General features: G+C 38.8%; 1 protein-coding gene across 4 annotated transcripts in view; it reads left to right on the top strand.

Annotated features, from left to right (window-relative positions):
• SCML2 (Scm polycomb group protein like 2) overlaps nt 1–24,009 on the top strand; it is a 115,302-nt gene extending 91,293 nt beyond the window's left edge. For 2 of the 4 annotated variants that reach the window (XM_034949795.2, XM_034949794.3), the window contains 7 exons: nt 2,919–3,039; nt 4,967–5,170; nt 6,313–6,495; nt 15,444–15,557; nt 16,498–16,749; nt 20,730–20,881; nt 21,941–24,009. In XM_034949795.2, coding sequence (XP_034805686.1) covers nt 2,919–3,039; nt 4,967–5,170; nt 6,313–6,495; nt 15,444–15,557; nt 16,498–16,749; nt 20,730–20,881; nt 21,941–22,069 — 1,155 coding nt within the window. In that variant the 3' untranslated portion in view covers nt 22,070–24,009. The remainder of the gene's footprint in view (nt 1–2,918; nt 3,040–4,966; nt 5,171–6,312; nt 6,496–15,443; nt 15,558–16,497; nt 16,750–20,729; nt 20,882–21,940) is intronic. The other 2 variants (XM_034949799.2, XM_034949798.2) reach the window with 1 other exon arrangement.
• Nucleotides 24,010–25,519: the final 1,510 nt, after the last annotated feature.

The following is a 25,519-nucleotide window of genomic DNA, read 5'->3' as shown; positions in this document are numbered from 1 at the left end:
TTCTAATCCCCAGGGCATATTGTAAAAAAAAAAAAAATGCAAAGAATTATAGCTAAAAAGCCAATAGAAAATTAAAATGTAATTCTAAGGAATATTTGAATATTCAAATATATTCATTATAAAATATTCTAAGGAATATAAACTATTAACAAAAGGAAAGGAGGGGCTGGGTACAGTGGCTCATGCCTGTAATCCCAGCACTTTGGGAGGCCAAGGCAGAAAGATCACTTGAACCCAGGAGTTTGAGACCAGCCTGGGCAACATGGCAAAACCCCATCTCTACACAAAATACACAAATTAGCTGGGTGCAGTGGCACATGCATGTAGTCCCAGCTACATGGGAAGCTGAAGCAGCAGCAGAATTGCTTGAGCCTAGGAGGTGGAGGTTGCAGTGAGCTGAGATGGTGCCTTTGCACTCCAGCTTGGGTGACAGGAGTGAAACCTTGTCTCAAAGGGGGAAAAAAAAAGGAAAGGAAAAGGAGGAACAGAACCAAACACAGAGGAGACAAATCAAAAACAGGCAATGAAATAGTAGACCCAGCCAGGCGTGGTGGCTCACGCCTGTAATCCCAGCACTTTGGGAGGCTGAGGCTGGTGAATCACCTGAGGTCAGGAGTTTAAGACCAGCCTGGCCAACATGGCGAAACCCCATTTCTACTGAAAATACAAAAATTAGTCAGGCATGCTCACAGGTGCCTGTAATCCCAGCTATGCTCACAGGTGCCTGTAATCCCAGCTACTCAGGAAGCTGAGGCACGAGAATCGCTTGAACCCAGGAGGTGGAGGTTGCAGTGAGCTGAGATTTCGCCACTGCACTCTAGCCTGGGCAACAGAGTGAGACTCCATCTCAAAAAAAAAAAAAAAAAAAAAGGTAGACTCAGATCCAAACATACTGGTAATTGCATGAAAAGTTAGTGGATTATCCTTTCTAGTTAAAAAGACAGAGATTATCAACATGGATTTTTTTTTAAAGACCCAAATATATCCTGTCTACAAGAGATGCACTCTAAATATAAAGACATAGAATCTTTTCAGATCTCTTGCGGCTGACTGAATTAAATGCCAGCAGTATTATCTTACACATTCCTGAGTTCAGCCATCCAATATCAGTATCTATAACATTTCCATTTTGTTTCAACTTATGTTTGCTGTATGGAAAAAAAATAACATTGTGATTTTAAAATATATTGATACTGTTATTTTTCTTTAAAAACACTCAAAATTTACAAAATAAAAATCAAAAGTCAAAGCTAAATATTTCAAAAATATAGTCATGAACATTGAAAAAAATCAAGCAGATTGTTGTAATATAAATGGTAGCAGATGAAATTTTTTAAATGAAAAATAAAAGTAAGAAAAGTTAATAGTGAAATTTAAAGTGAAATAATATTTTAAATGCATTAAAAAATTAACATGTGTGTATATTTTCCAGCTTCTGAAATGTCTTTGTGATTAGTTGGTATAATGGTGAAAATGTAAGATAACACCAAATAGTTTCCTTTGACTCCTTTAGTTTCCAGTTCCAAGCTAATTTGATAATTTTGGAGAGCTCTCTTTGAAAACATTGTTTATTTGATGATGGGGATGGAGAAGGGGCAGGTACTTTAATCTTTTAAAAATTATTTTAAAAGTTTTTTACTTTTTATTATGAATACATAATACTTGTATGTATTTATGGGGTCTATGTCATATTTGGATACAAGTTGTCATTTTCTTCCTCCCCTTAAGGGAGGAGTGCAGGAGCACATTTTCTTAATGAATGTACCTTTATTCAATTTGCAGTGTTAATGCAAACATACTATCTTGGTATGTCTCAAGACAAAGGATTCAGATTTCAGATTTTTAAAATAGTGAAAGAATGACATGGTCAACCCAGTAATTATAATTCAGTACTGAAAAATAACATGATTGTGTCCAGGCAGTGGCGCATGCCTGTAATCCCAGCACTTTGGGAGGCGGAGGTAGGAGGATCCCTTGAGCCCAGGAGCTCAAATCCAGCCAGGGCAACATAGCAAGACAAAAAAAAAAAAAAATCACATTTTTTGTTTCTTTAACATTGATAAAGAACACTGTATCAATGTTAAATAAACAAAAAATGTGGTTTACTAGATTACTGTCAACCCAAACGACAGCCATTAATTTAAGCAAATAAATTTCAGCAACATCGAATGTTCTATTTTTTACTCCTTTGTTCCTGCCTTTTAAATGCCCTCTGTTATTACCTTTTCTATGCACAGGAGTCCCTTCTCTTATATTGGAGAGTCATGTTTGAAGGTAGCTCCTGGAAGACCCCAAGAGTTGATGTAAAATAAACAAAATGCTAGTGAAGTTTAACAATGCTCAGGAAACATTGGTTCTTATAGGCAGTAGGCATAATTTTGTATAGACTTTAGCAAGCCATCTGTTGTGATTTTGTCAGAATTATTGTATGTAATATGGAGAAATGTGGGTTAGACACAGCGAAGACTAACTAGATGAGCAACTTCTTTCTGAAAATAAACTCTGTCCTCTGCCTTGCTGAGATTTTTTTTCTATGGAGGTATTGCTCTGGGTTAGAGATTTACAGACTTTTCTTTAGCAATGTGAAAAAACTTGTCTTACAGGGAACCTCAAAAAATAAAGTACGTTTTATGGAATAAACTAATTTGGCTAAGGTGTGATTAGTTGGAGCAGGGGTAGGACAGGGAATCCCAGCCATTTGGTCTCTTTCTCCCCTACCTGGACAGTTTGTGGTCCTCTGAGAAGCTCAGTTTGGAAAGTTCTGCAGTTCATGACACACACGGGAGTTTCCAACCTGAGGACTTCTGATAACTAATAATTTTATAAACCAATGATATTTATAATTTCTGACTTTCTTATCTAAGAATATATTAATGAGTATTGTATACTTGTGTTTTTTTTCCCTTTGTTTTTAACAGGAAAAACCTTTGCCCGTGATATGTTCTACATCTGCAGCTTCTCTAAAATCGCTGACCAGAGACCGTGGCATGTTATATAAAGATGTCGCTTCTGGGCCATGTAAAATAGTGATGTCTACAGGTAAATTCATATTTTAAAAATAGTATAGAATTACTAATCTTTTATCCTGTATTATTTTCAGTGTCTTCGAAGTCCTGGAAATAAAATAATAGGGGAAAAAGATGGTAATATTAAACATTTATCTTTGCATTTTTCATATTAAAGTATTTTGAAATTCTGATTGTTCCATTTTACATTAAGGAAAAAGTCTTTAAATACATGAGTCACTTGAAAATTCAGATACTCTTAAAGTATTTTATCCATTTAAGTAAGATTTATGCAATTTACATTGTCAAATCTATTCTTGTTTTCCCTTTATCTCATTTCAAAATTTGTCTTTTTGTATGGTATGTATTTTCAAAGCTGCCTCAAACCTTTTCTTAATGCCTTTTAAAAATTATCTCCCTTACACTCTCCTATTCCCTGGACTTTTTTTTCCTTTTAATTTTTCTTTCCTGACTAAAAGTAAATTTAGTTTTTTAAAAATAGAAGTCACTTTAAAAATGATTGTTGTAACATATCTCATTTTTTTCAGTTTATTATTTCTGATTTTTAATTAGCAGGAAAGACTAGCTAAATGGATATAACACAAAGGAGATAAAACATTGAAATCCTTGTTTAGCTTCACTTGTGTTCAGTAGAATTTGTCCATGTCATCAGCACCGTGGGTTGAATTTTTAATAGCTATTTCATTTCTGAAGGATAACAGTCCTTCCTCTGGCTGTTGCCACAAAGTTGAATTGTATATTTCAACAGAGCAAAACTGAGATTGATCAGTTTTCTTATACTAAATATAGACTATGTGTGTGTGAAAGTTTTGCAATATTAATTAATGGATTAAAAATAACATGCTTATTAGGGGGACAATTTATTTTATTTTTGGTAGTGATGTGCCCTCATGTTTTGTTTCTTTGTTGTTTTTTTTTTTTTTGAGACAGTCTCACTTCATCACCCAGGCTGGAGTGCAGTGGCGTGATCTTGGCTAAATGCAACCTCTGCCTCCCGGGTTCAAGTGATTCTTCTGCCTCGCCTCCCAAGTATCTGGGACTACAGGCATGTGCCACCACAACCAGATAATTTTTGTATTTTTAGTAGAGATGGGGTTTCACTATGTTGGCCAGGCTGGTCTCAAACTCTTGACCTGAGTTGATCCGCCCACCTTGGCCTCCCAAAGTGCTGGGATTACAGGCGTGACCAACTGCGCCCAGCTTCCCTCATGTTTTTATAGTGTATATTGATTTGCATTTGTTGATTCTCAGTAAAGAAAATTATTGGAAGTTGGCATTTATGTGATTATAGATGAATTGCTTCTATATCATATGCTTTTATTATACTAAGGAAAGAGTTTATTTTAAAATTTTCTTCCATGAATCTTGGTATATATAGAAGGAACATTTTTATTTTCTTAAAATTAATAAAATATTAATATATATCAATATAACTTGTTATATATATCTTAAATTGTTTGGTTACTTTAGAAAATATAATTGAGGTGCAGTATTGGTGATTTAAAATAAATTCAGTCCAAAAAAGAGCATAGCAAGATGACCCGTTTTGAAAGGAAATTCTTGTACTGTGTATACAATTAAAAGATGAAAATATTCATCTGTCTTTGTGCCATTTTATATAATGTGGGAATGTATGAAGAATTGTTTTTGTGATGTTCCTAAAATGTCTGTAGGTTTTATATCATCAGTTTGGACAAGATTCTAAAAAATTGAATAAACATTTTGATTGTTTATTTGTGGGTTCAGTGTCTTTGCATGAATGTAAAAATATATTTACCTACATATTTTTAGGTAGCAGAAATGATCATTGATATTAACTATATTTAGGTTTTCTGTGAGTGAAGTGGATAGTGGGATATAGTAATTGATTATGTAGTGTTTTCACAAAATTTCTTTTAATCAGTCTCATTGTTATGTATGCATACGCATTTTTTCTCAAGTCTGTGTCTATGTAAACAAACATGGAAACTTTGGCCCTCATCTGGATCCCAAGAGAATCCAGCAGCTGCCTGACCACTTCGGCCCGGGCCCGGTGAATGTGGTGCTTCGCCGGATTGTGCAGGCCTGTGTGGATTGTGCCCTTGAAACTAAAACTGTTTTTGGATACCTGAAGCCAGATAATCGTGGAGGAGAAGTGATAACTGGTATACTTATCTAATGCATTGTCTAATTCAGTCCCTTCCCCCTTCCCTTCCCCCTTCCCTTCCCCCTTCCCTTCCCCCTTCCCTTCCCCCTTCCCTTCCCCCTTCCCTTCCCCCTTCCCTTCCCCCTTCCCTTCCCCCTTCCCTTCCCCCTTCCCTTCCCCCTTCCCTTCCCTCTTCCCTTCCCCCTTCCCTTCCCCCTTCCCTTCCCTCTTCCCTTCCCCCTTCCCTTCCCCCTTCCCCTCCCCTTCCCCCTCCCCCCCTTCTTCTTTCTTCCTTCTTCTTTTTAGAACAGGGTCTCACTCTGTCACCCAGGCTGGAGTGCAATGGTGTGATCTTGGCTCACTGCAGCCTCCACCTCCCAGGTTCAAGCGATTCTCCCACCTTAGCCTCCTGAGTAGCTGGGATTATAGGCATGCGCCATCATGCCTGGCTAACTTTTGTATTTTTAGTAGAGACAGGGTTTTGCCATGTTGCCCAGGCTAGTCGTGAACTCCTGGCCTCATGTGATCTGCCCACCTTGGCCTCGCAGAATGCTGGGATTACAGGTGTGAGCCACCGCACCTAGCCTGTAATATTTATTATATTAGTATAATAGAACATTTATAGGAGTTATATGTTTATAGACTTTAAGCCCTGGTTTGAAAAGTTTACTTTTAAAATGGACAAATGATGTCAGAATAATGTAAATTGGGACAAAAGTCAGATTCTTCGTTTTACATGCTGTGTTAAGCTCACTATAGGCAGAGTACCTTGGCTGATAATATATTTTATCTATTAGAAGCTCTAAATAACTATGTGACTCAAGAAGTCACTAAGCAATAAGATAGTGTTGGTGGCTATGATCAGACACCACAACATTCATACCCATGGAATATTTGGAATAGAAGGAAGTGTTACATAGATCAGTGAGTTTCTGTTGTTGTTGTTGACTTAAGAGTATTTTCAAATGAGGATGTTTTTACCAATACAGGCTATTGTGTTTGAGAGGAGCTTTTATAATATAAGATTATTCCTTTATGAATTACAAAGAACACAAATTAGACTTATAATACCTTTCCTAAGGTGATAGTTTTTTTTTTAAATTAGTGTTGTATTTCTCATCTCTCTGAGGTTACTGACATCCTTTTTTTTCCCCCCAATAGCCTCCTTTGATGGGGAAACTCATTCCATCCAGCTCCCTCCAGTGAACAGTGCATCATTTGCTCTTCGCTTTCTTGAGAACTTCTGCCACAGTCTGCAGTGTGATAACCTTTTGAGTAGCCAGCCTTTTAGTTCTTCCAGGGGTCATACTCACAGCTCTGCAGAGCATGATAAAAATCAGTCAGGTGAGAGAAAATGTAAACTCTTACACTTCTGTTTAACTTGAGAATCTTGTGTAATTGTTTTTCTTTGTGTTCTCCTCAAAGTAAACATTTTAGCCACAGTGAACTAATTAGAAATGTATAACATATAGTTGTTTTTGTTCATTCAAAATAGGAAAGTAATTTCTTGTATTCATAATGAACTTCAGAATCAAAGCCCATGGCTTACTTATGTTTGGCTTCATTTTGACTACCTCACAGAGTTAAACATTCTCTATTAGACTGAAGTATGGCTTTAAAGTTACTGACTTTTATAATCCTCAGAAGTTAGCAAAGCGTGTTGAGCCTATTGGCTATAAAGATAATTTTGTTGTCATTGAGGTTTGACAAATGATGATACGGTTTTGTTGTTGTTTTTGGAGACAGAGTCTCACTCTGTCACCCCAGGCTGAAGTGTAGTGGCACAATCTCGGCTCACTGCAACCTCCGCCTCCCAGATTCAAGCGATCTTCCTGTCTCAGCCTCCCGAGTAGCTGGGATTACAGGCGCCCACCACCATGCCCAGCTAATTTTTGTATTTTTAGTAGAGACAGGGTTTTGCCATGTTGGCCAGGGTGGTCTTGAACTCCTGACCTTAAGTGATCCTCCCGCCTTGGCCTCCCAAAGTGCTGGGATTTACAGGTGTGAGCCTGCACACCCAGCCTGTGATATGCTTGAATTTGACATTTGAACCATGGTTGCTTCTCTTCCATAAGAACCCCAAACCGATGCCTGAATAAGAGGGTAGGTGTAAGATAGCCCTGTAGAACCAAAAGTGGGTTTCTTGCTTCTGATCCCTAAAGCAAGAAAGCTCTTTCAGCTTTTATGCAAGTGCTGTTTGTTTTTTGGGAGTGGTTTGTCTCTTTTTCATGTGACTCATGAAAGCTAACTATGTTCTATTGATCATGGCAGGATTGTATGTGGGTCTTTTAAGAGTAGCTGAAGTTCTCAGGTGTTATTGCCGCATGGTTTTCTGGCCAGCTGCTGCTGATTCTGGAAATACCGAGTACCATCACATACTATCTTTTTAAGTCCAGGGATTCTAATTCACGTGCCACTCAAGTGTGAAGCGTGGGTACCACGTCTCTAGCTACTACTTTTTTTTCTGGTCCTCCTGGTTACCCTCACCCTTCTTCATAAAGCTTGTCTCCTCTACTTCAGTGACATCTCTCATATCCATCCCCTTTTTTGCATTTCCTTGTTACTACCCTGCTTCAGACTGTACTAACCCCTTCTCTGGTTTAGTAAAGCAGGCTTCTAACTGGAGTCCTCTTTCCAGTTTCTCCCCTCTGGTGTAGCTGTCCAGTGAGTCCCTTTGAAATAAAGGTATGATACTGTGACATGCTTGCAAAAAGTATACATGGAGAAGCAGTGGCATGGAGAGCACAGGTGTTGGAGTTTGTCAGACCTGGGTTCCAATCCTGGCCTTGTAATCTCTGCTGAAAGAGTATAAAGTCTGACCGGCCTACATTTTAATTCAGTTCCTGCTGTTAACTAGCTATGTGCCCATAGACAAAGTACTGAGCCTCTCTAGTTCTCAGTTTCCTTGTCTGCAAAGTGGATACCTCTTTAGTTGTGAAATTGAAAGAAAGTATATGTAAATTCTTAGCCTGCATTATGCCTGGCATGAAGTACGAGCAATAAAAGGTAGCTGTCAGAACTAGGGGGAAGAGGAAGAGTGAGGTTTCATGTTTTCATGTGATATTATCCTTTTTTTTCCCTTCTTCAGGAGAGGTAGGAGGTCATCCAAAATGGTAGGAAATTTGGAAGATGGCTAGGAAGGGAAGGGCGACCTGTGTGGGAAGAGGGGTGTCTGTGTATTGATAGGTTTTCTGTTTCTAAGAGTAATTTGGGGAAAAATACGAGTTGGAGATGTTGAGAGTACAATTTCCTGATTTCTTTTTTTTTGGAGACAGAGTCTTAGTCTGTCACCCAGGTTGGAGTGTAGTGACACCATCTCGGCTCGCTGCAACCTCCGCCTCCTGGGTTCAAGTGATTCTCTTGTCTCAGCCTCCCGAATAGCTGGGATTGCAGGTATCTGCCACCACGCCTGGCTAATTTTTGTATTTTTAGTAGAGGTGGAGTTTCACCTTGTTGACCAGGCTGGTCTCAAACTCCTGGCCTCAAGTGATCCTTCCACCTTGGCCTCCCAAAGTGCTGGGATTACAGGCCTGAGCCACCATGCCAGGCCCAATTTCCTGATTTCTTACACAAAGCATTAAGAATGCCAGTAATTTACAAAGCCTCATTCTTTGAAAGATTTTAAAGAAAATGTAATTCTTCTTTAAATTGAACACAGAATGTTTGAATTTTCAGATTAATCAAATAATCAGAATAGGTAACTATTTGAAAAAATACACTGAATAATCCACATATTTTACATTATTTTAGGGGTTATTAATTTTCTGTCACAGAAAGCTTAATTTAGCCATTTGAAAATGGCTTTGAGTTGGAACTCTTATGTTTTTCTTAAGTCAGCTTGTAGTTAAAGAAGTTGCATATAAATGTTATGAGGTTATTACTAAGATTTCACGTCTAGTATCCCATTTCTCTTACATTTTTTAAAATAAGTGACTCAAAAATAGTTTAAGATAGAGTGCTCTTCTTAGGAGACTTTGATTCTGACAAATCTAGTGTTTGCATATTTTAGCAGTAATTTTAAAGACATTTTACTGAAGTATAGTATACATAGAGAAAATTATACATGGAATGTAGCTTGATTAATTTTCTTGCCTGTATAATCAGTCCCTGGTTGGAAAAGTAGCTATTACTAGTACCCTAGAAGCACTGCTAATGTGTCAAACCCCCTTTCATCCACTACTACCCCTCACTTCGCACAAGGATACCTACTGTCCTGACTTCTAGTACCATATATTACTTTTGCCTATTTTTGAACTTTATAGAAATGGAATTATACAGCATTTACTCTTGTGCCTAGCTTTTTTGGCCTATCATTATGTTTGTAAGTTTCATCTGTATTGTTGCATATAGTTAGATCATTCATTCTCATTGCTGTATAATATTCTGTTGTATAAATATGCTACCATGGTATGTATCCATTTGAGTGCTTTCTGTTTTGTGCCCTTATAGTGTTATATTTTGTACTCTTATAAATAGTGTTACCATGAACATTCTATACACGTCTTTCTGTTCCTGTATCTATCTTGGAGGGAATTGCTAGGTCACAGGAAATGCATAAATTAAGCTTTAGTAGATACTGCCAAACAGTTTTTCAAAGTGGTTGCCTCAGTTTACTTTCCTATCAGCTCTCTGCTTTTTTAAATAGATTATAATTCTCAGGTGAAATTTTTTATTCTTTGATCTTTTCTGTCCATTTTTCCTGTTTTCTTGAACATATTCATCAAAATTGCGTTATAGTCTTTGTCTACTGACACCAGTAGTTTTTCTCTCAATAGTTGGTTATATGGTCTTACTTCTTTGGATGTTTACCACTATTTTTTTGTATATGGGACATTGTATATAAAAGATCTGCAGAAGCTCCAGATTTCTACCTTAAAAAGTTTCCTCTTTTTTAAGCAGAAAGAAGGAGGGCTCATTCCATTCAGTGATTGAGCTGGGTTGGGACTGAATAGCAGTTTTAGTAAGACTCAGTCTATCTCCTGATTCCTCGCTATTCTTCAGGTGTTACTTTCCCAGGATTTTGATTGAGAACCTGGGAATTCCCTAGCTCCTTAGCCTTGAAAGACTGGGGAATTGTACTTCCCTTCTTCAGGGGTTTGCTGCTCAGCTCTTTAGCCTTCTTCCTCATGTATTATCACAACTTTGCACCTGTGTTTAGGTGGCTTGTGTGTTTGCCACAAACACACAATAAAATAAAGACCCCCTGGTGGGTCTTTATTTCTTAAGCATCATGAGACTGTGAGAGATTTCAGCGTGCCTTTTAAGAGTTTTCAGCCTAACTCCCCAGCTTCCTGTATAGCTCCAGAACTTGGCAAATATCCCATGGGGGAAAACCAGCTATGAGTTTGAGTTTCTGATTTGTCACTCCAGCTGTGTGAAGCTGCCAAATCTTTTTTGATTTATTTTTGCCTAGGTATGGCCCTCTGTCTGTGTCAAGTTCTATTTTCACTGTAGTGCGAAGAATCAGCAGATTCCTACAGGGAAAAAATACGACGAAATCTTCAGTTTAGACTAGAATGGTTCTTCCCTTCTGGAATTTGATTTTATTAGTTCCTATGACTGCTATACTTTGAGGATGCTTTTCTTATAGTAACTTTATTGAGATATAATTCACATACCATAATTTCACCCTTTTAGAAGTATACAATTCAGTATTTTTTAAGTGTATTCACAGAGTTGTGCAGTCATCACCACTATCTTCATCACCCCCAATAGAAATCCCATACCTATTAACTATCATCCCTCAATGTCTTTTCCCCCTCACCACTGGATACCATTTATTGACTTTCTGTCTTTATAGATTTTCCTATTCTAGACATTTCATATTAATAGAATCATATAATATGCAACCTTTGTGTGTGGCTTCTTTCACTTAGCATAATGTGTTTTGTTGTTTGTTTTGTTTTTTTGAGACGGAGTCTCGCTCTGTTGCCTAGGCTGGAGTGCAGTGGTGTGATCTTGGCTCGCCACAACCTCTGCCTCCTGGGTTCAAGCTATTCTCCTGCCTCAGCCTCCTGAGTAGCTGGGACTACAGGTGCACACCACCATACGCAGCTAATTTTTGTATTTTTAGTAGAGACGTGGTTTCACTATGTCACCCAGGCTGGTCTCGAATTCCTGACCTCAAGTGATCTGCCCATCTTGGCCTCCCAAAATGCTGGGATTACAGGTGTGAGCCACTGTGCCCACCCTATGTTTTCAAGGTTCACCCATGTGGTAGCATGTATCAGTGCTTCATTCCTTTTTATGGCTGAATAATATTCTATTGTATGGCTATATTATGTTTATCAATTTATCAATTGATGTACTTCTGGATTGTTTCCACTTTTTGGCTATTAGGAATGCTGCTGCAATGAACATTTGTATATAAATTTTTGTGTGGATACGTGTTCTCTCAGGTACAAACCTAGGAGTGGAATTGTTGGGTCATATGGTTAACTGTTTAACTTGATGAGGACCTGACAGACTTTTCCAAAGAGGTTATACCATTTTACATTTTCATCAGCAGTGAATGAAGGTTTCAATTTTTCCTTTTAAACACTTGTTATTGTCCATCTTTTTCATTATACCCATTCTAGCAGGTGCGAAATGGTATCTCATTATGGTGTGATTTGCATTTTTCCAGTAGTTGATGATGAGCATCTTTTCTTGTGCTTTTTGGCCATTTGTATATCTTCAGAGAAATGTCTGTTCGAATCCTTTGTCCATTTTTAATTGGTTTCATTGTCTTTTTATTGTTGAGTCATAAGAGTTCTTTGTATATTCTGGATACAAGTCCTATATGAGGTATATGCTTTGCATGTATTTTATCCCATTCTTTGGGGTTGTCTTTTCACTTCCTACTTTTTTTTTTTTTTTTTTTTTGCGATGGAATCTTGCTCTGTTACCCAGGCTGGAGTGCAGTGGTGTGATTTTGGCTCACTGCAACCTCTGCCACCAGTTTCAAGCAATCCTCCCACCTCAGCCTCCAGAGTGCCAGGACTACAGGTGTGTGCCCCCACACTTGGCTAATTTTTGTATTTTTAGTAGAGATGAGGTGGCATGGTTTGGCTGTGTCCCCACCCAAATCTCATCTTGAATTATAGTTCCCATAATCCCCACAGGTCATGGGAGGGACCCAGTAGGAGGTAATTGAATCATGGGGGCAGTTACCCTCATGCTGTTCTTGTGATAGTGAGTGAGTTCTCATGAGATCTGATGGTTTTATAAGGGGCTTTCCCCCCTTTGCTCTGCACTTCCGCCTGCTGCCATGTAAGACGTGCCTTTGCTCCTCCTTTGCCTTCTGCCATGATTGTGAGTCCTCCCCAGCCATGTGGAACTGTGAGTCTATTAAGCCTCTTTTTCTTTATAAATTACCCAGTCTCCAGTATGTCTTTATTAGCAGTCTGAGAATGGACTAATACACCAGCCTTTTTTTTAGTTCTTTAGACATGATTTTCATTTTTTAGGTCCTTGAAAATATTTATAATAGTTGATTTAAAGTATTTGTCTAGGTCGGGTACAGTGGCTCACACCTGTAATCCCAGCACTTTGGGAGGCCGAGGTGGGTGGATCACAAGGTCAGGAGATCGAGACCATCCTGGCTAACACAGTGAAACCCCGTCTCTACTAAAAATACAAAAAAAAATTGCCAGGTGTGGTGGCGGGTGCCTGTAGTCCCAGCTACTCGGGAGGCTGAGGCAGGAGAATGGCATGAACCCAGGAGGCAGAGCTTGCAGTGAGCCGAGATTGCGCCACTGCACTCCAGCCTGGGTGACAGAGCGAGCCTCCATCTCAAAAAAAAGAAAAAAAAAAATTAGCCAGGCGTGGTGGCATGTGCCTATAATCCCAGCTACTTGGGAGGCTGAGGCACAAGAATCATTTGAACCTGGGAGGCAGAGGTTGCAGTGAGCTGAGATCATGGCATTGCACTCCAGCATGGGCAACAGAGTGAGACTGTGTCCCAAAATAAAGTATTTGTCTAGTAAGTCCAGTGTCTGGGCTTCCTTAGGGACAGTTTCTGTTTACTGATGTTTTTTTCCTTTGTATGGACCATACTGTTTCTTTGCATGTCTCATTTTTTTTTTGTTGAAAACTGGACATTTAAAAATCATATAATGGCAACTCTGGAAATCAGATTCCCTTCTCCCTAGGGTTTGTTGTTGTTGCTGGTGCTGTTTAGTGACTTTTCCTCGACTAATTCTGTAAAGTCTGTGTTTCTTTGTTAAGAGTGGCCACTGAAGTCTGCTTGGTTAGCTTAATGTGGTTAGCTAATGATTGGGTAGATATTTCCTTAAATGCCTGGAACCAGTGTATCTCCCAGCCTTGGCCAAGGGATTTTCTGTGTGTGTTGGGACATAACTTCAGTGCTCCAAGAGGCAGCTTGTAAGTCAACCTTGTGCAGAGCCTCAAGGTCAGCCAGAGATGAAAGATTAGGGTGTTCTCGTGTCTTTCCTGGACATGCATGTATACATCTGTGCATATGCATGTGAACCGTCTAGATTCCCAGGAATATGTTTGTGTTTTTCAAAGTCTCCTAGGGGACATCTTATACCCAGTTTTTCCTTTTAAGCTTTTTGGCCAGCCTGTTGTTAGCCCTGACTGGTAATATTGTCTCAGGCAGCTGCAAAGTTAAACAGTTGCCACCATTTTCCCCCGTCAGATGCCCTGGAGATGGGGTTGTTCACACAGAACAAGCTCTAATTTAGGTCAAAAAAAGACAAACCCTGAAAAGGAGCTTTTCAGTGAGCTTCGAGACTGGTCTAATAGTGATAGTTCTCTGGGCATGGGGCTTTTGGAGAGCTCCAAACCCATTGTGCCCCCTCCAGCGATTATTGCATGGCTGTTTTTCACACCTGCTGTAGTTGTGAAGTGTTGGTTTTCAAGGCTACTGTGAAAATGGGGTGAGGGGCATTATATTAGGGCAAGTTAAAATGCCACAGAATTTGCTGTTTTTTTCTGAGATCCATCCATTTTTCTTAAACACTTTGGATTGTTGCAAGTCTTTAATTTCCAGAGTTTTGAAAAAGATAGTTTTTATAGTTTTTGCCAGTGTTTTCATTGTTTTTATGAAGGAGTAGATTTTTGGAGATCTTTAATCAGTCATCCTGGAAGTGCTTCTCTGATGATTTAAAAAATACTTTGTAAATTACCTGGCTTTTCCTAGTTATCTCTGTAGGAACACTTTCCTCCCTTAGCTTACTACAATACGCAGAAGCAGAAGTCGAGTCAATTTTATATTTGTTTCAGCCCCAGATAGTAGACCATACCCAGCTTGATAAACTTTTCATAAAGCATGAGTACATTACAAATAAATGATGAAGACTTTTTCTAATCTTGCCGAGATTCTGAGGTAAATAAACATTTATAGAAAACTATATTTTAGAAGTCGAATATTCCATATTATTAAATGGTTATGAAAAGCCAATTATTTCTTTCCTTAGAATTTAATGTCTTAATTGTAGAAATATGAGATATGTTTTGCCTGTTGGTTTTACAGTCCATTATTAAAAATGAAACTAAAGTGGTAAGAGCTCTACTGGACTCATTGGGATTCACTGAGTAACTAGATTGAGCTAAAGGTTGCTCATCATAAGATTTTGAGAAGCATGCCTGGCCCTCAGCCGAAATTTTGAACCAGATGAAGTTTGACTTTGATACTCATTGCAATCTTTCTTCTCCTTTGAGGTCTACTATCAGACTTTTTAGATTTCTCTTATACCTTATTTGTCCTTTTAGTTGGAGGTTAAATCAGGATATTTGTTGATACTTAGGGTATAACTGATAATTAAAGCTGTCTTTACTTTCAGGATCATGCTTTACAGAGTGGTCCTTTAGGTAGAAGTGCATTTGGTTGAATGATAAGTAAGCAGTAGACTTGTTTTAAGGGTAGCTCTAGGCCAGGATTGTTACTTAACAAAATGGATGTTCATTATATTATATCATTTAATTTCTCTGAAGTTTTAACTCCTCTGGCTCATGGGAACAATTTTCTCAGGCCATTTTAGACACATTTTAATGGGTTGCCTCACTGTCTTGTGAGATATTTAGAGAGATCTGATAACCTCAGAATAAAGAAGCCTAGATATGCTCCTTCTGGAAATGCTTTTAACTCTTGAATATTATTTCAGTGAAAATATAAAATAGGATGAAATAGACACATGTTATTCATGAACATCAAATAATTGAGAAGTTCTCAATGAAGGTATTGTAGGCAAATGATGTAGAAACAGAAGTGTTTCATGCTGATGATATGAAAATGCTTGAGTATATTAGTTCGTTATAACAGACAACTGTTTTTTCTTTGAAAACAGCAAAAGAAGATGTAACAGAAAGGCAAAGCACCAAACGATCTCCTCAGCAAACTGTACCATATGTTGTTCCTCTCTCTCCTAAGCTCCCCAAAACAAAGGATTATGCGTCTGAAGGTAAATAGCATTTACACCTCCCAGGACTGGGAAGAAATGTTTCTCTGCTACCACTTGTGTATACTCTTGGGGTGGTAGTATTGGAGGTAGGGAGGTAAATTTGCCCAAATAAGTTTGGCAGTTAGGCTACTACTTGGACAGCTTTGTTGAACCCTTCATTCCCTTCAGAAGTGGACGGCTGTCATTTCTCCATAGATTAAAAAAAAATTGTAATAACCTTTTTCCTTCACTTTTGTATTGCTAAAAACTGGCAGAAAGAAGAATAGAAAAACCTACTGCCTTTCTCCAGAGAATGTAACTGCCCAAGTAGTAAACAAATGTTAGAAACCAACTGTATGATCATATTATAACAAATAGTAATGAAGAACTGCATTTCTAAAAACAAATGCTTCAGTGAGGTGTTTATAGCCTTGGTGGCAAGACTGGCAAATGATAGTAAGTTACTATGAAAAATATAGGTGATATGGAATCACTTTGGACTGTAGGACAATGTCCATTAATATAAATGCCAAGGAAGGCCAAGTCGGGTGGATCATCTGAGGTCAGGAGTTCGAGACCAGCCTGGCCAACATGATGAAACCCTGTCTCTACTAAAAAAAACCCAAAAGATTAGCCAGGCGTGGTGGCAGGCGCCTGTACTCCCAGCTACTCGGGAGGCTGAGGTAGGAGAATTGCTTGAACCCAGGAGGCGGAGGTTGCAGTGAACCAAGATTGCACCACTGCACCCCAGCCTGGGCAACAAGAGCAAAACTTTGTCTCAATCAATCAGTGTATGCATCCATACCAAGGAGGGGATAGCCATGAACTTTGTGTTAGAGCATTGTGGTTCAGTATAGCACAAGTTAAGTGAACTATTGCTAGGGATGAGATTTTTAACCTTTTAGTAGTATTTGAATTGTAAGTCTATTGAAGATAGCCTCCTTTGTCTTTTTCCCTGTAGGAGAACCATTGTTTGCTGGGGGAAGTGCCATTCCCAAAGAGGAGAATCTTTCAGAAGATTCTAAGAGCTCATCACTAAATTCAGGAAATTATTTGAATCCTGCCTGTAGAAATCCTATGTATATTCATACTTCAGTCTCCCAGGATTTTTCTCGAAGTGTGCCAGGCACCACAAGTTCACCACTAGTTGGGGACATATCCCCCAAGAGCAGTCCCCATGAAGTTAAATTCCAAATGCAGAGGAAAAGTGAAGGTATGTTCAAAAATAGTGACTCTCAATGTGTTTGTCTTTTGCCTTGAGATTTTCACACCTAACAGCATCCCCTGAGAGTATCACATTGGAGAAAGTGCTAAAATTTGGGAGGCTGAGTCCTCTCTTTCACATCACTGTCAGGTCAGACCATTATGGATCCTCCAATCCTCTTGACAGCACAGAACTGTCTCTAGGGATCTGGATCACCAACCATGTGTCTGATAGAGACTTCTCAGATTAGTAGTGCTTGAACAGTTGTAATTTATCATTTCCTTGGGTACCGTCTGGACTCACAAACCTCTCATGACTCTGAGGCCTGGAAAGACAGTCCCTCTCCTTTCTGTTGTACACTTTTCTTCGTCTCTCTTGAGACATTCCTGGCCTCAGCCTGTGTTGACTCCTGGATTCGGGCTGGCATCTTGTTACCACAGCCACACCATTTCCTCACTCTCCACATCCTTCCTCAGACCCACCAGGAAGTCATGACATGTATAAGTAGGGCAATATCCTGTTGCCATTTAGAAAGAGCCAGAACAGGCCAGGCGCGGGGTGGCTCACACCTGTAATCCTAGCACTTTGGGAGGCCGAGGCAGGCAGATCACCCGAAGTCGGGAGTTTGAGACCAGCCTGACCAACATGGAGAAACCCTGTCTCTACTAAAAATACAAAATTAGCTGAGCATGGTGATGCATGCCTGTAATCCCAGCTACTTGGGAGCCCGAGGCAGGAGAATCACTTGAACCCGGGAGGCAGAGGTTGCAGTGAGCCGAGATCGCGCCATTGCATTCCAGCCTAGGCAACAGGAGTGAAACTCCATCTCAAAAAGAAAGAAGAAAGAAAGAAAGGAGCCAAAACAGCCTTCCATGTGCAAAGAGGGCTAATACCCTGTACCTTTGAAGGATTAAGGGTACAGGAGAGTGAGGGTGGGAATAAGTGTTTTGTCCTTTTTCTCCAGGTAGGCATGCAGGCGAGGTTGAGGAGTGAAGGAAGTGGGAACCCTTGCCTTTGATCATGGGTGTTATCTATGGGCAACCACACTGTGCACACACCATGACACATTTAATGTTGTCAGCCCCATCCCCTCTGGAGATTGTCTCTGCCTTTAGAGTGACATAGCTTGCAGAGTCTAACAATAGATGCTTACTCCATAATGGCTAGTATACCTTGCATTTTAAAGTATTTTCACAAAGTATGACCTTTTGGCGATAGGCTTTCTCAGTATAAGGTTACTTCTAATGGTGAATATCTCACTTTGAAATGTATGTCAAACACTAAGGTAGCCAGTATTGGGGCATCAGACGGCTAGCTTCTGGTCTTCTTAGCAATGTAGAGACTAATAGTAATAACATTGCTTTCTAGTAATTTACTTACTGGTAATAGAAATAATCATCTTCATCACTATCTGATGTATGCCAGGGATATAATATTTCATATGGCCTCCTACATTATATTGTTACAACAATTCCTTGAAATGTAGGTGCTGGTAAGCATTTTCAGGTAAGAAATTTGAAGTCATTTGGCTAAGGTTCCTCAGCTAGAAAGTGGCTGGGCCAGTCCTTGAGCTCAAACACTCTGACTCCAGGGTTGTACTCTTAACTTCTGTACTGCTTGCACCTCCCAAGAATAGATACGCATTTCCATTAGAAACTGTCTAGAGGTGTCATTACTATTATTTTTAAGGCATTTGAACTGTTACCTAGAGCTAATTCCACTCCTGACAGCCAGTGATGCTCACACAATTTCCTGTCCTGCCTTGTCCCATTATTTGAATGAAAAATATTGCTGATCTTTATTATAGGAAAGAAATCCAATGATGTCGGGGGGGGGGGATCAGATCACTTTCATACTTTCATTATATTTATTCTAGAAATATTTATTGACATGCCAGTGTATATAAGACAGAGCCGTTCAGGAGAAAAGCATGACTGGACTTTGATTATTTTTCACATGATTAGTTTGTTTCATGTAATTATTTGAATAACAATAATGTAATGCTTGCAAACTTCTCTGATTGTTTTGAAGATGTAGGCCCAATTAAATTATATTTTCATAATAGACTAAAAATAGAAAATCTTATGGTTTTATTTTTAGTATAAAATTTTATACCCCAAATCATATCTTTTTACATATAGTTTATTTGCAGTAAACTGTAAAACTAGTTACATGTTATTCAAAACATAAATGTACCAGATTATGATGACAGAAACCAGAAATTCCACAAAAATGTACATTAAATTAGAGATATGATTAGCTTTGCCAATGATTTTTTTCATGTTATGTTGTGTCTTTGTTAAGTTAAAGGAGATGGTGTTTCTGTCTAAATTGTCAGAATGCTAACTTAGGCACAGCATGGTCTACACCATCATCATTTTTACTTGGGTTGATACAGCCTAGCAGAATTTCTCTGTAGATATGACCAACATTTTTTTCTCTGAGTGGAGGGGAGAATATATTTTGGTATAGAGTTTTTATTTCACATCATCATTGTGATGTTGGAAAGAAATAAAATTCAGAGCTACACACAAAAAATTAACCACTATAAGTTCTTTTATTTTCTGTTTTTCTTTATCCTTCCCCTAGGTAAATATACTTAAAATGCTTCTAAAATGGCCATAGTCCAGAGGATAGGAAAGAAAGGGTACTCCTTTGGCTAATTCACACACAAAAAAACATCAAATTTGTGTTGACAGTCCTTGGTTAGCAAAACAAGTCTTCCTAGCTAAGTACAAAATTCACTTCAGTTATCCACACTAACTTTAGGGAGTTAAGGGCTCTGGTTGAGTAAATGAATACTTGTCAGGACATAGATTTTATCACAACTTAGTAAAGAGCACAGCTAAGACCATTTGAGGTATGAGCACTTAAATTGTTTCATGTCTCAGTTATGTATTTTAATGTATAAACCTCCAACCAAAATATCTATTACTATGCAATTAAACATGATAAAGGAGTTAAATTAAATGTTAAAGTTATTTCTGACCTAGCTTAGCAGAAAATAATCTTGTCTTCTTCAAAATTCAGATAAGCATTTAAGCCATGAGAGACAGGAATCTAAAGAGTAAAGTGATGCTAAAAATATTCTTATTGGATACATCAGAGAGATTTGGTAAAAGGACTAATTTGTTTATCAAAAATAATGGGATTATTGAAATTCTTTGATTAAAGTGAACGCATTTAAGCAATTAGAAAACTAAATTTAGCCGGGTATGGTGGCTCATGCCTGTAATTCCAGCACTTTGGGGGCCTGAGGTGGGCAGATTGCTTGAGTCCAGGAGTTTGAGACCAGCCTGGGCAACATGGATAAATCCTGTCTCTACAAAAAATATAAAGATTAGCTGCAAGTGGTGGCATGTGTCAGTAGTCCCAGCTACTTGGGAGGCAAGGTGGGAGGATCACTTGAGCCCGGGAGATCAACGCTGCAGTGAGCCATGATTGTGCCACTGCACTCCAGCCTGGGTAACAGAGCGAGACCCTGTCTCAAAAAAACCAAAACAACAACAACAACAACAAAACAAAACAAAAACTAACTGTAAATTTGGGGAATTTCCATCGGATTTAGCTAGTAAAATATACCTAGTCTAGACAGAGAGAGAGAGATTGAAATTCCTTGAAAGACTTAAAGTAAGAGAGAAGTCATAGGTTAGATTAGATTAACCTAATTTTACCCGAGTAACAGATCTTTTGCTGTATTTGTCTGTGGCCAAAGAGGCTTGGATTGCTTAGTCTGTTTTGTGATCTTTGAAGCTTTAAGGTAACGTCTGAACCTGCTTTTGTTGTTTGGGGGAGGTCAGATGGGATGCTCTTATGTAGCCATCCTCACATCATTTTTGTATAAGCTTTCACAGTTGGAGTCTTGAGACCTTATTGGGGAACTTAACAAAAGGTTCCAGGAATGAGACCATTATTCCCTACCTAACATCTCTTCTTTCAGGATAATGATCAGGTCGAGTATGATTTGTCTTTTTTCCCCCCCATTGAAGCTCCAAGTTATATAGCTGTACCTGATCCCAGTGTCCTGAAACAAGGCTTCTCTAAGGACCCTTCAACCTGGTCTGTGGATGAAGTGATACAGTTTATGAAACATACAGATCCTCAGATATCAGGCCCCCTCGCCGACCTCTTCAGGCAACATGTAATGTATCTTTTGACCCGGTTTTCCTGCCGTAATGCCTTTGAATGACCTCTGTGCAGGCCCTTCATTTGGATGCTGTGTGGATGGTGGGGGAACCCTATCAACTGATTTTTCCATATGTCAGAGAGGTTATTTTTCCCAAGATTAGTTCCTTAAATGGTAGATTAATGGTCTGTTCTTTAAGTGAGTATCCAGGTGCCTAAAATACAAACTGCTGCAACTTCTCAAGATACGATGATTCAGCATTGCAACTCTCAGGTGTACCTTCCCTTTGTGATGACAGATACAAGGATCCTCCCCGACCTGCTCCCAGCTCAGTGCCAGAACCATGAGTAGGAGGGGTTGACCACAAGCTATTACAGGGTGGCCTTCCTCCAGTGAATCCAGCAACTTTATAAGATTAAGTACATCCTTTTAAACAGGAACTCACAAATACCAAATAATATGCTTCCGTGACATAAATTGATTAAGGTAATAAAGAATTTTAGGAGGATGCCTTGTGACTATTAAGTAATATTTTCAGTGTTTTCTAACAAATCAAATGAGTGATCTATTATCTGAGGTACCCTTTTCACTATCGCAAGAAAATCAGTAGTTTTAGCATCTAACCAGCTTCAGACAACTAACTGATTAGCCTTCAACATAATGACAACACTGTATAGCACATTTACAGTTTGCATTGATATTGACATATTCCTGGCCCTTCTCAGAAAGTTATTGATCATCTGAAATTCATTTCTACCATTCATAATTTTTGATCTTTTGTCATAGATATATTTAGTATTTTATTTAACACACAGTATTTAAAGTCAGATTGTTTGATACTTGGGACATTTTTTGAAGATACAAGATTAAATTTTCTTAAAGTTTGAACTAAATTCATAAACTATCAAATGATGCTTCACTGTATAAATTATATTTGTAATAGTTTTCAGGAAATAAAGCATATTCAGAGAATATATATCCGGAGTATACAGCTGCTGTATTTTATATGTTCTTATGTATAAATAATTTGATATGAAAGCATTATTAATGATTATGATTTCCTTCTCTCTGTAGGAAATTGATGGGAAGGCTCTGTTCCTACTCAAGAGTGATGTGATGATGAAGTATATGGGGCTGAAGCTGGGGCCAGCATTAAAGCTGTGTTACTACATTGAAAAGCTTAAAGAAGGAAAATACAATTAAAAAAAATGTGTAAGTTTAGATTGGACATAATTCTCAGGTGTACTGTTAACATTTTAATTTAAAAGTATTTCTCTTAGCAGTTTTTGTTTTGTAGACAGTTCCCATAAAAATATTTTATCAGAATTGCAGAACTGTAGTAACAGTTCAGTCAACTTTGTTTTTTTCCTGGAGTCACCAACCAGCTTCGGGAGGCACAGCCGCCACTCCCCCAGTCTACTTCTTTAAAAAGCATTTAACAGGTTAGTATTGGCATATTCAAATTGGCAGTTCTTTATGTCTTTTTAAATTTTCATTGTACAGTTTACAAATATACTTAATGTAGTTAACAGAGAAAAACCTTTGATTTTGGTTAACCTTTATATCTAGAACCAAAACAGCTAAATCCCAAAGGGGAAAATATCAGGGATTGACAACTTCTATAATTAAATCCATGAGAATTTTTCCTCACCAGAGAATTTAAAGGTGCACCTGTAGATATCATCTTTTCTCAGATATTTTGTGTGATACTCTGTGGTGTTCTGTTCATGTTCTATCAGTATATCTAGAAAGGGAATAGCCATATAAATTATTTTCCTTTTATTATTTCTCTGTATGTTGTATTTGATCATATTTAAAGGAAAAAAGCAAGCTTATAAGCTTTCCTGAAGTGTTCTTACCAGTTTTTGATAAATTTTTTAAATTATAGGATAGAATTGTCATTTTATGCAGGAGATATTTATACTACGAGGGTTGTTTGGATGGAGTCAGATTAAATTTTTTCAGTGAAATTCCTATTATTTTAAAACTTTCCATATTTTCACTACGCTTGGACATTTAACTAGGCATTCTTTTCTTACATCTCTATATGAAGATACCTGTGTCCAAAATTTTTGAAGATATATATTGTATGTGTTTATTCCTCATATGGTACTTTACCATATTTATATATTGTTTTATACCTGTAGGTTTACACACAAGTAAATCTTTTTTTTCTTGAATTTAATCTGGCACTTTACACTGCCACAGAGGTAACGATGAACTATGTATATAGTTAGATGTTTTGATTTCGTAAAAAATATATGTCCATCGTTTGCTATCACCAGTACCTCTCAGCTTACTCTTCAGGGGATATGAAACAATCTGTAGATTGGTTTCCATACAGGGAAGTTCTCTGTCCTATGCAATGTTTCTAATTAATTTGCTTAGTTCTGAGCCATTTATTCTGCTACACTTTGAAAGATATATTAGTTCTGACTTATTGTTTGGGGCTTTATTTTATTTTTATTTTTTTGAGATGGAGTTTCACTCTTGTTGCCCAGGCTGGAGTGCAATAGCTCGATCTCGGCTCACTGCAACCTCGCCTCCCTGGTTCAAGCAATTCTCCTGCCTCAGCGATTACAGGCATGCACCACCACGCCCAGCTAATTTTGTAGAGATGGGGTTTCTCCATGTTGGTCAGGCTGGTCTCAAACTCCTGACCTCAGGTGATCCGCCCACCTCGGCCTTGCAAAATGCTGGGATTACAGGCATGAGCCACCATGCCCAGCCATGTTTGGGGCTTTATTTTATAAGTTAGAACTTTGAAGAGGAAATGGTGCTATATGTTTATTGTTATTACTTTGTGTAACTTTGATGTAATGTTTATAAGCTATGAGAATCAGTTATAAAAGTATTAGCCATTTGTTGTAAATGCCAATAAAATATTCACCAGGGGCAAGAATGTACATTTTCTTTTTAGAAAACCAAATGTACTTTAGACATGAATGCAACTATTTAAAGAATAGCTTCATTTATGTTATTCCTTACATGTCATAAGATTCTTACTTAAACTTGGTCTTCTTTCAAGTTGTTTGTATGAAGATGCTGTACCCACTTGAACAGTCCTCAGGTGTTTACATAAATACTATGTTTTACAGTTTTCATATTTTAAAATATTAATAAAGTTAAATCACAATAGTTCATTGAAAGCCTCCGATGTGATTTCATTTATCATCACTGTATTACATTAATGTGTGTATTTGTTGTAATGTGTGAACTGAAACAGAGCCACTCTAGTAAGCTTGTGGCTTTCCATGTCCAAATACTTGAGTTTTAAAACCTGCCCAGATTCTACTGCTAAACAGATGCCTAAGAGCCAAGGGCTGATTTCTTACAGGGGTCTTCAATGAGACCCCAGGGGGGCTGTAAGAAGTTCAGCCGATGAGCTGTATCTGTACTCAGAGCCTTTGTTATTTATGATATCATCAGTGATGCGAGAGTGCTAGAAAATGCCCGTGCCCCGAGATACCTCATCCCATCTGAGCCTGTACGCCTGGCTGGCAACTCCGGCTGCTCTTTTACCACTGGGGGCCAGAGGCCGTCTCCTGGATGCACCTGCTCTTGGCCCTCTGCCTTCAGATGGCCCAGTTGCCCCGGCGGGATGCCCTTGGAGGACTGGGGCTACAGTTGCATAGCCTCACTTATCCAACCCCTACCCCCACCCCAGGAGTTGCGGCTCCAGCCGAGGAACCCAGAAACCCTCACTACTCTTGCTCCCCAGCAGCATGTCCTGTGATTCACTGGAGACAATGGGGCTCTGATCGAGGCTCCAGGGGTGATGCTCAGCGGCTGGAATGGGGGTGTCGATTTGAGTGATCTGAGACTTGAGTGATTCGGGGCCCCCTTTTTTCTCCTATCTGGCTTGTAGACTTTTAGTCTATAGACTATCATGCCATATTACCCTTCCTGTGAATTTTCCAGACTTGAAATGATCTTCCTCTAGCTTTGCCTCTCATTCCATTCTTTGATGCTTTGTAGCCTGCAGAATTCTGCACCCTGAGCTCTAAGACCTTCCAGGCACACCTAGCATTTGCTTTGGTCTTTCGTCTGTGTGATTTCTTATTGTTGAAATGTCTTACAGTACATGTTCTAGAGTGGGATTTCCTGAACTTTTAAACCAAGGCCTCCCTCTGTAGGCATAGAAACACCATGCCCTTCTGTAATATTCAAAAGTAAAAAGTAAATACTGTGAGTAGTGGCAGTGTAATTGGGAGGAAAAGCACTGCTTTTTCAAGCTGCAGAAGGGATTGTCCTCACAGTTGGCTGAGTACATGAAGTAGGTTAAAATTTCTGGGGCTATAGCTGGATGCTGGGGCTTGCTCACAAAGTCTCCTGAGGCTGATCCAGGCAATGTGGGAGAGCTTTAGGTTTGAGAGGATGTGCAAGCGAGAGCCCACCATTGGAATACGTGGCAGACAGTCTTTCCTCTCTTCTGGCTGTTTGCCCTATTTTGTCAGCAGGTTGATGCCACTAAACCTTAAGAACGACACTCCATAGTTAGCACGTGCTCAAATTGAGCTTGGCCACTCCCCCTGCTCTAACAGAGGCAACTCTAGTGTTATGGGATCACCTTTCTACCTTTAGGGATACTATCAGCATTGAGGGGAGATCTTTAAGAAAGAAGGGACCTAGCTCCTCCCCTCGAGCTGCCTA

The sequence above is a fragment of the Pan paniscus genome, chromosome X (assembly GCF_029289425.2).
Source record: "Pan paniscus chromosome X, NHGRI_mPanPan1-v2.0_pri, whole genome shotgun sequence".
NCBI lineage: Eukaryota > Metazoa > Chordata > Mammalia > Primates > Hominidae > Pan > Pan paniscus.
This window is presented reverse-complemented; position numbering and strand designations above follow the sequence as displayed.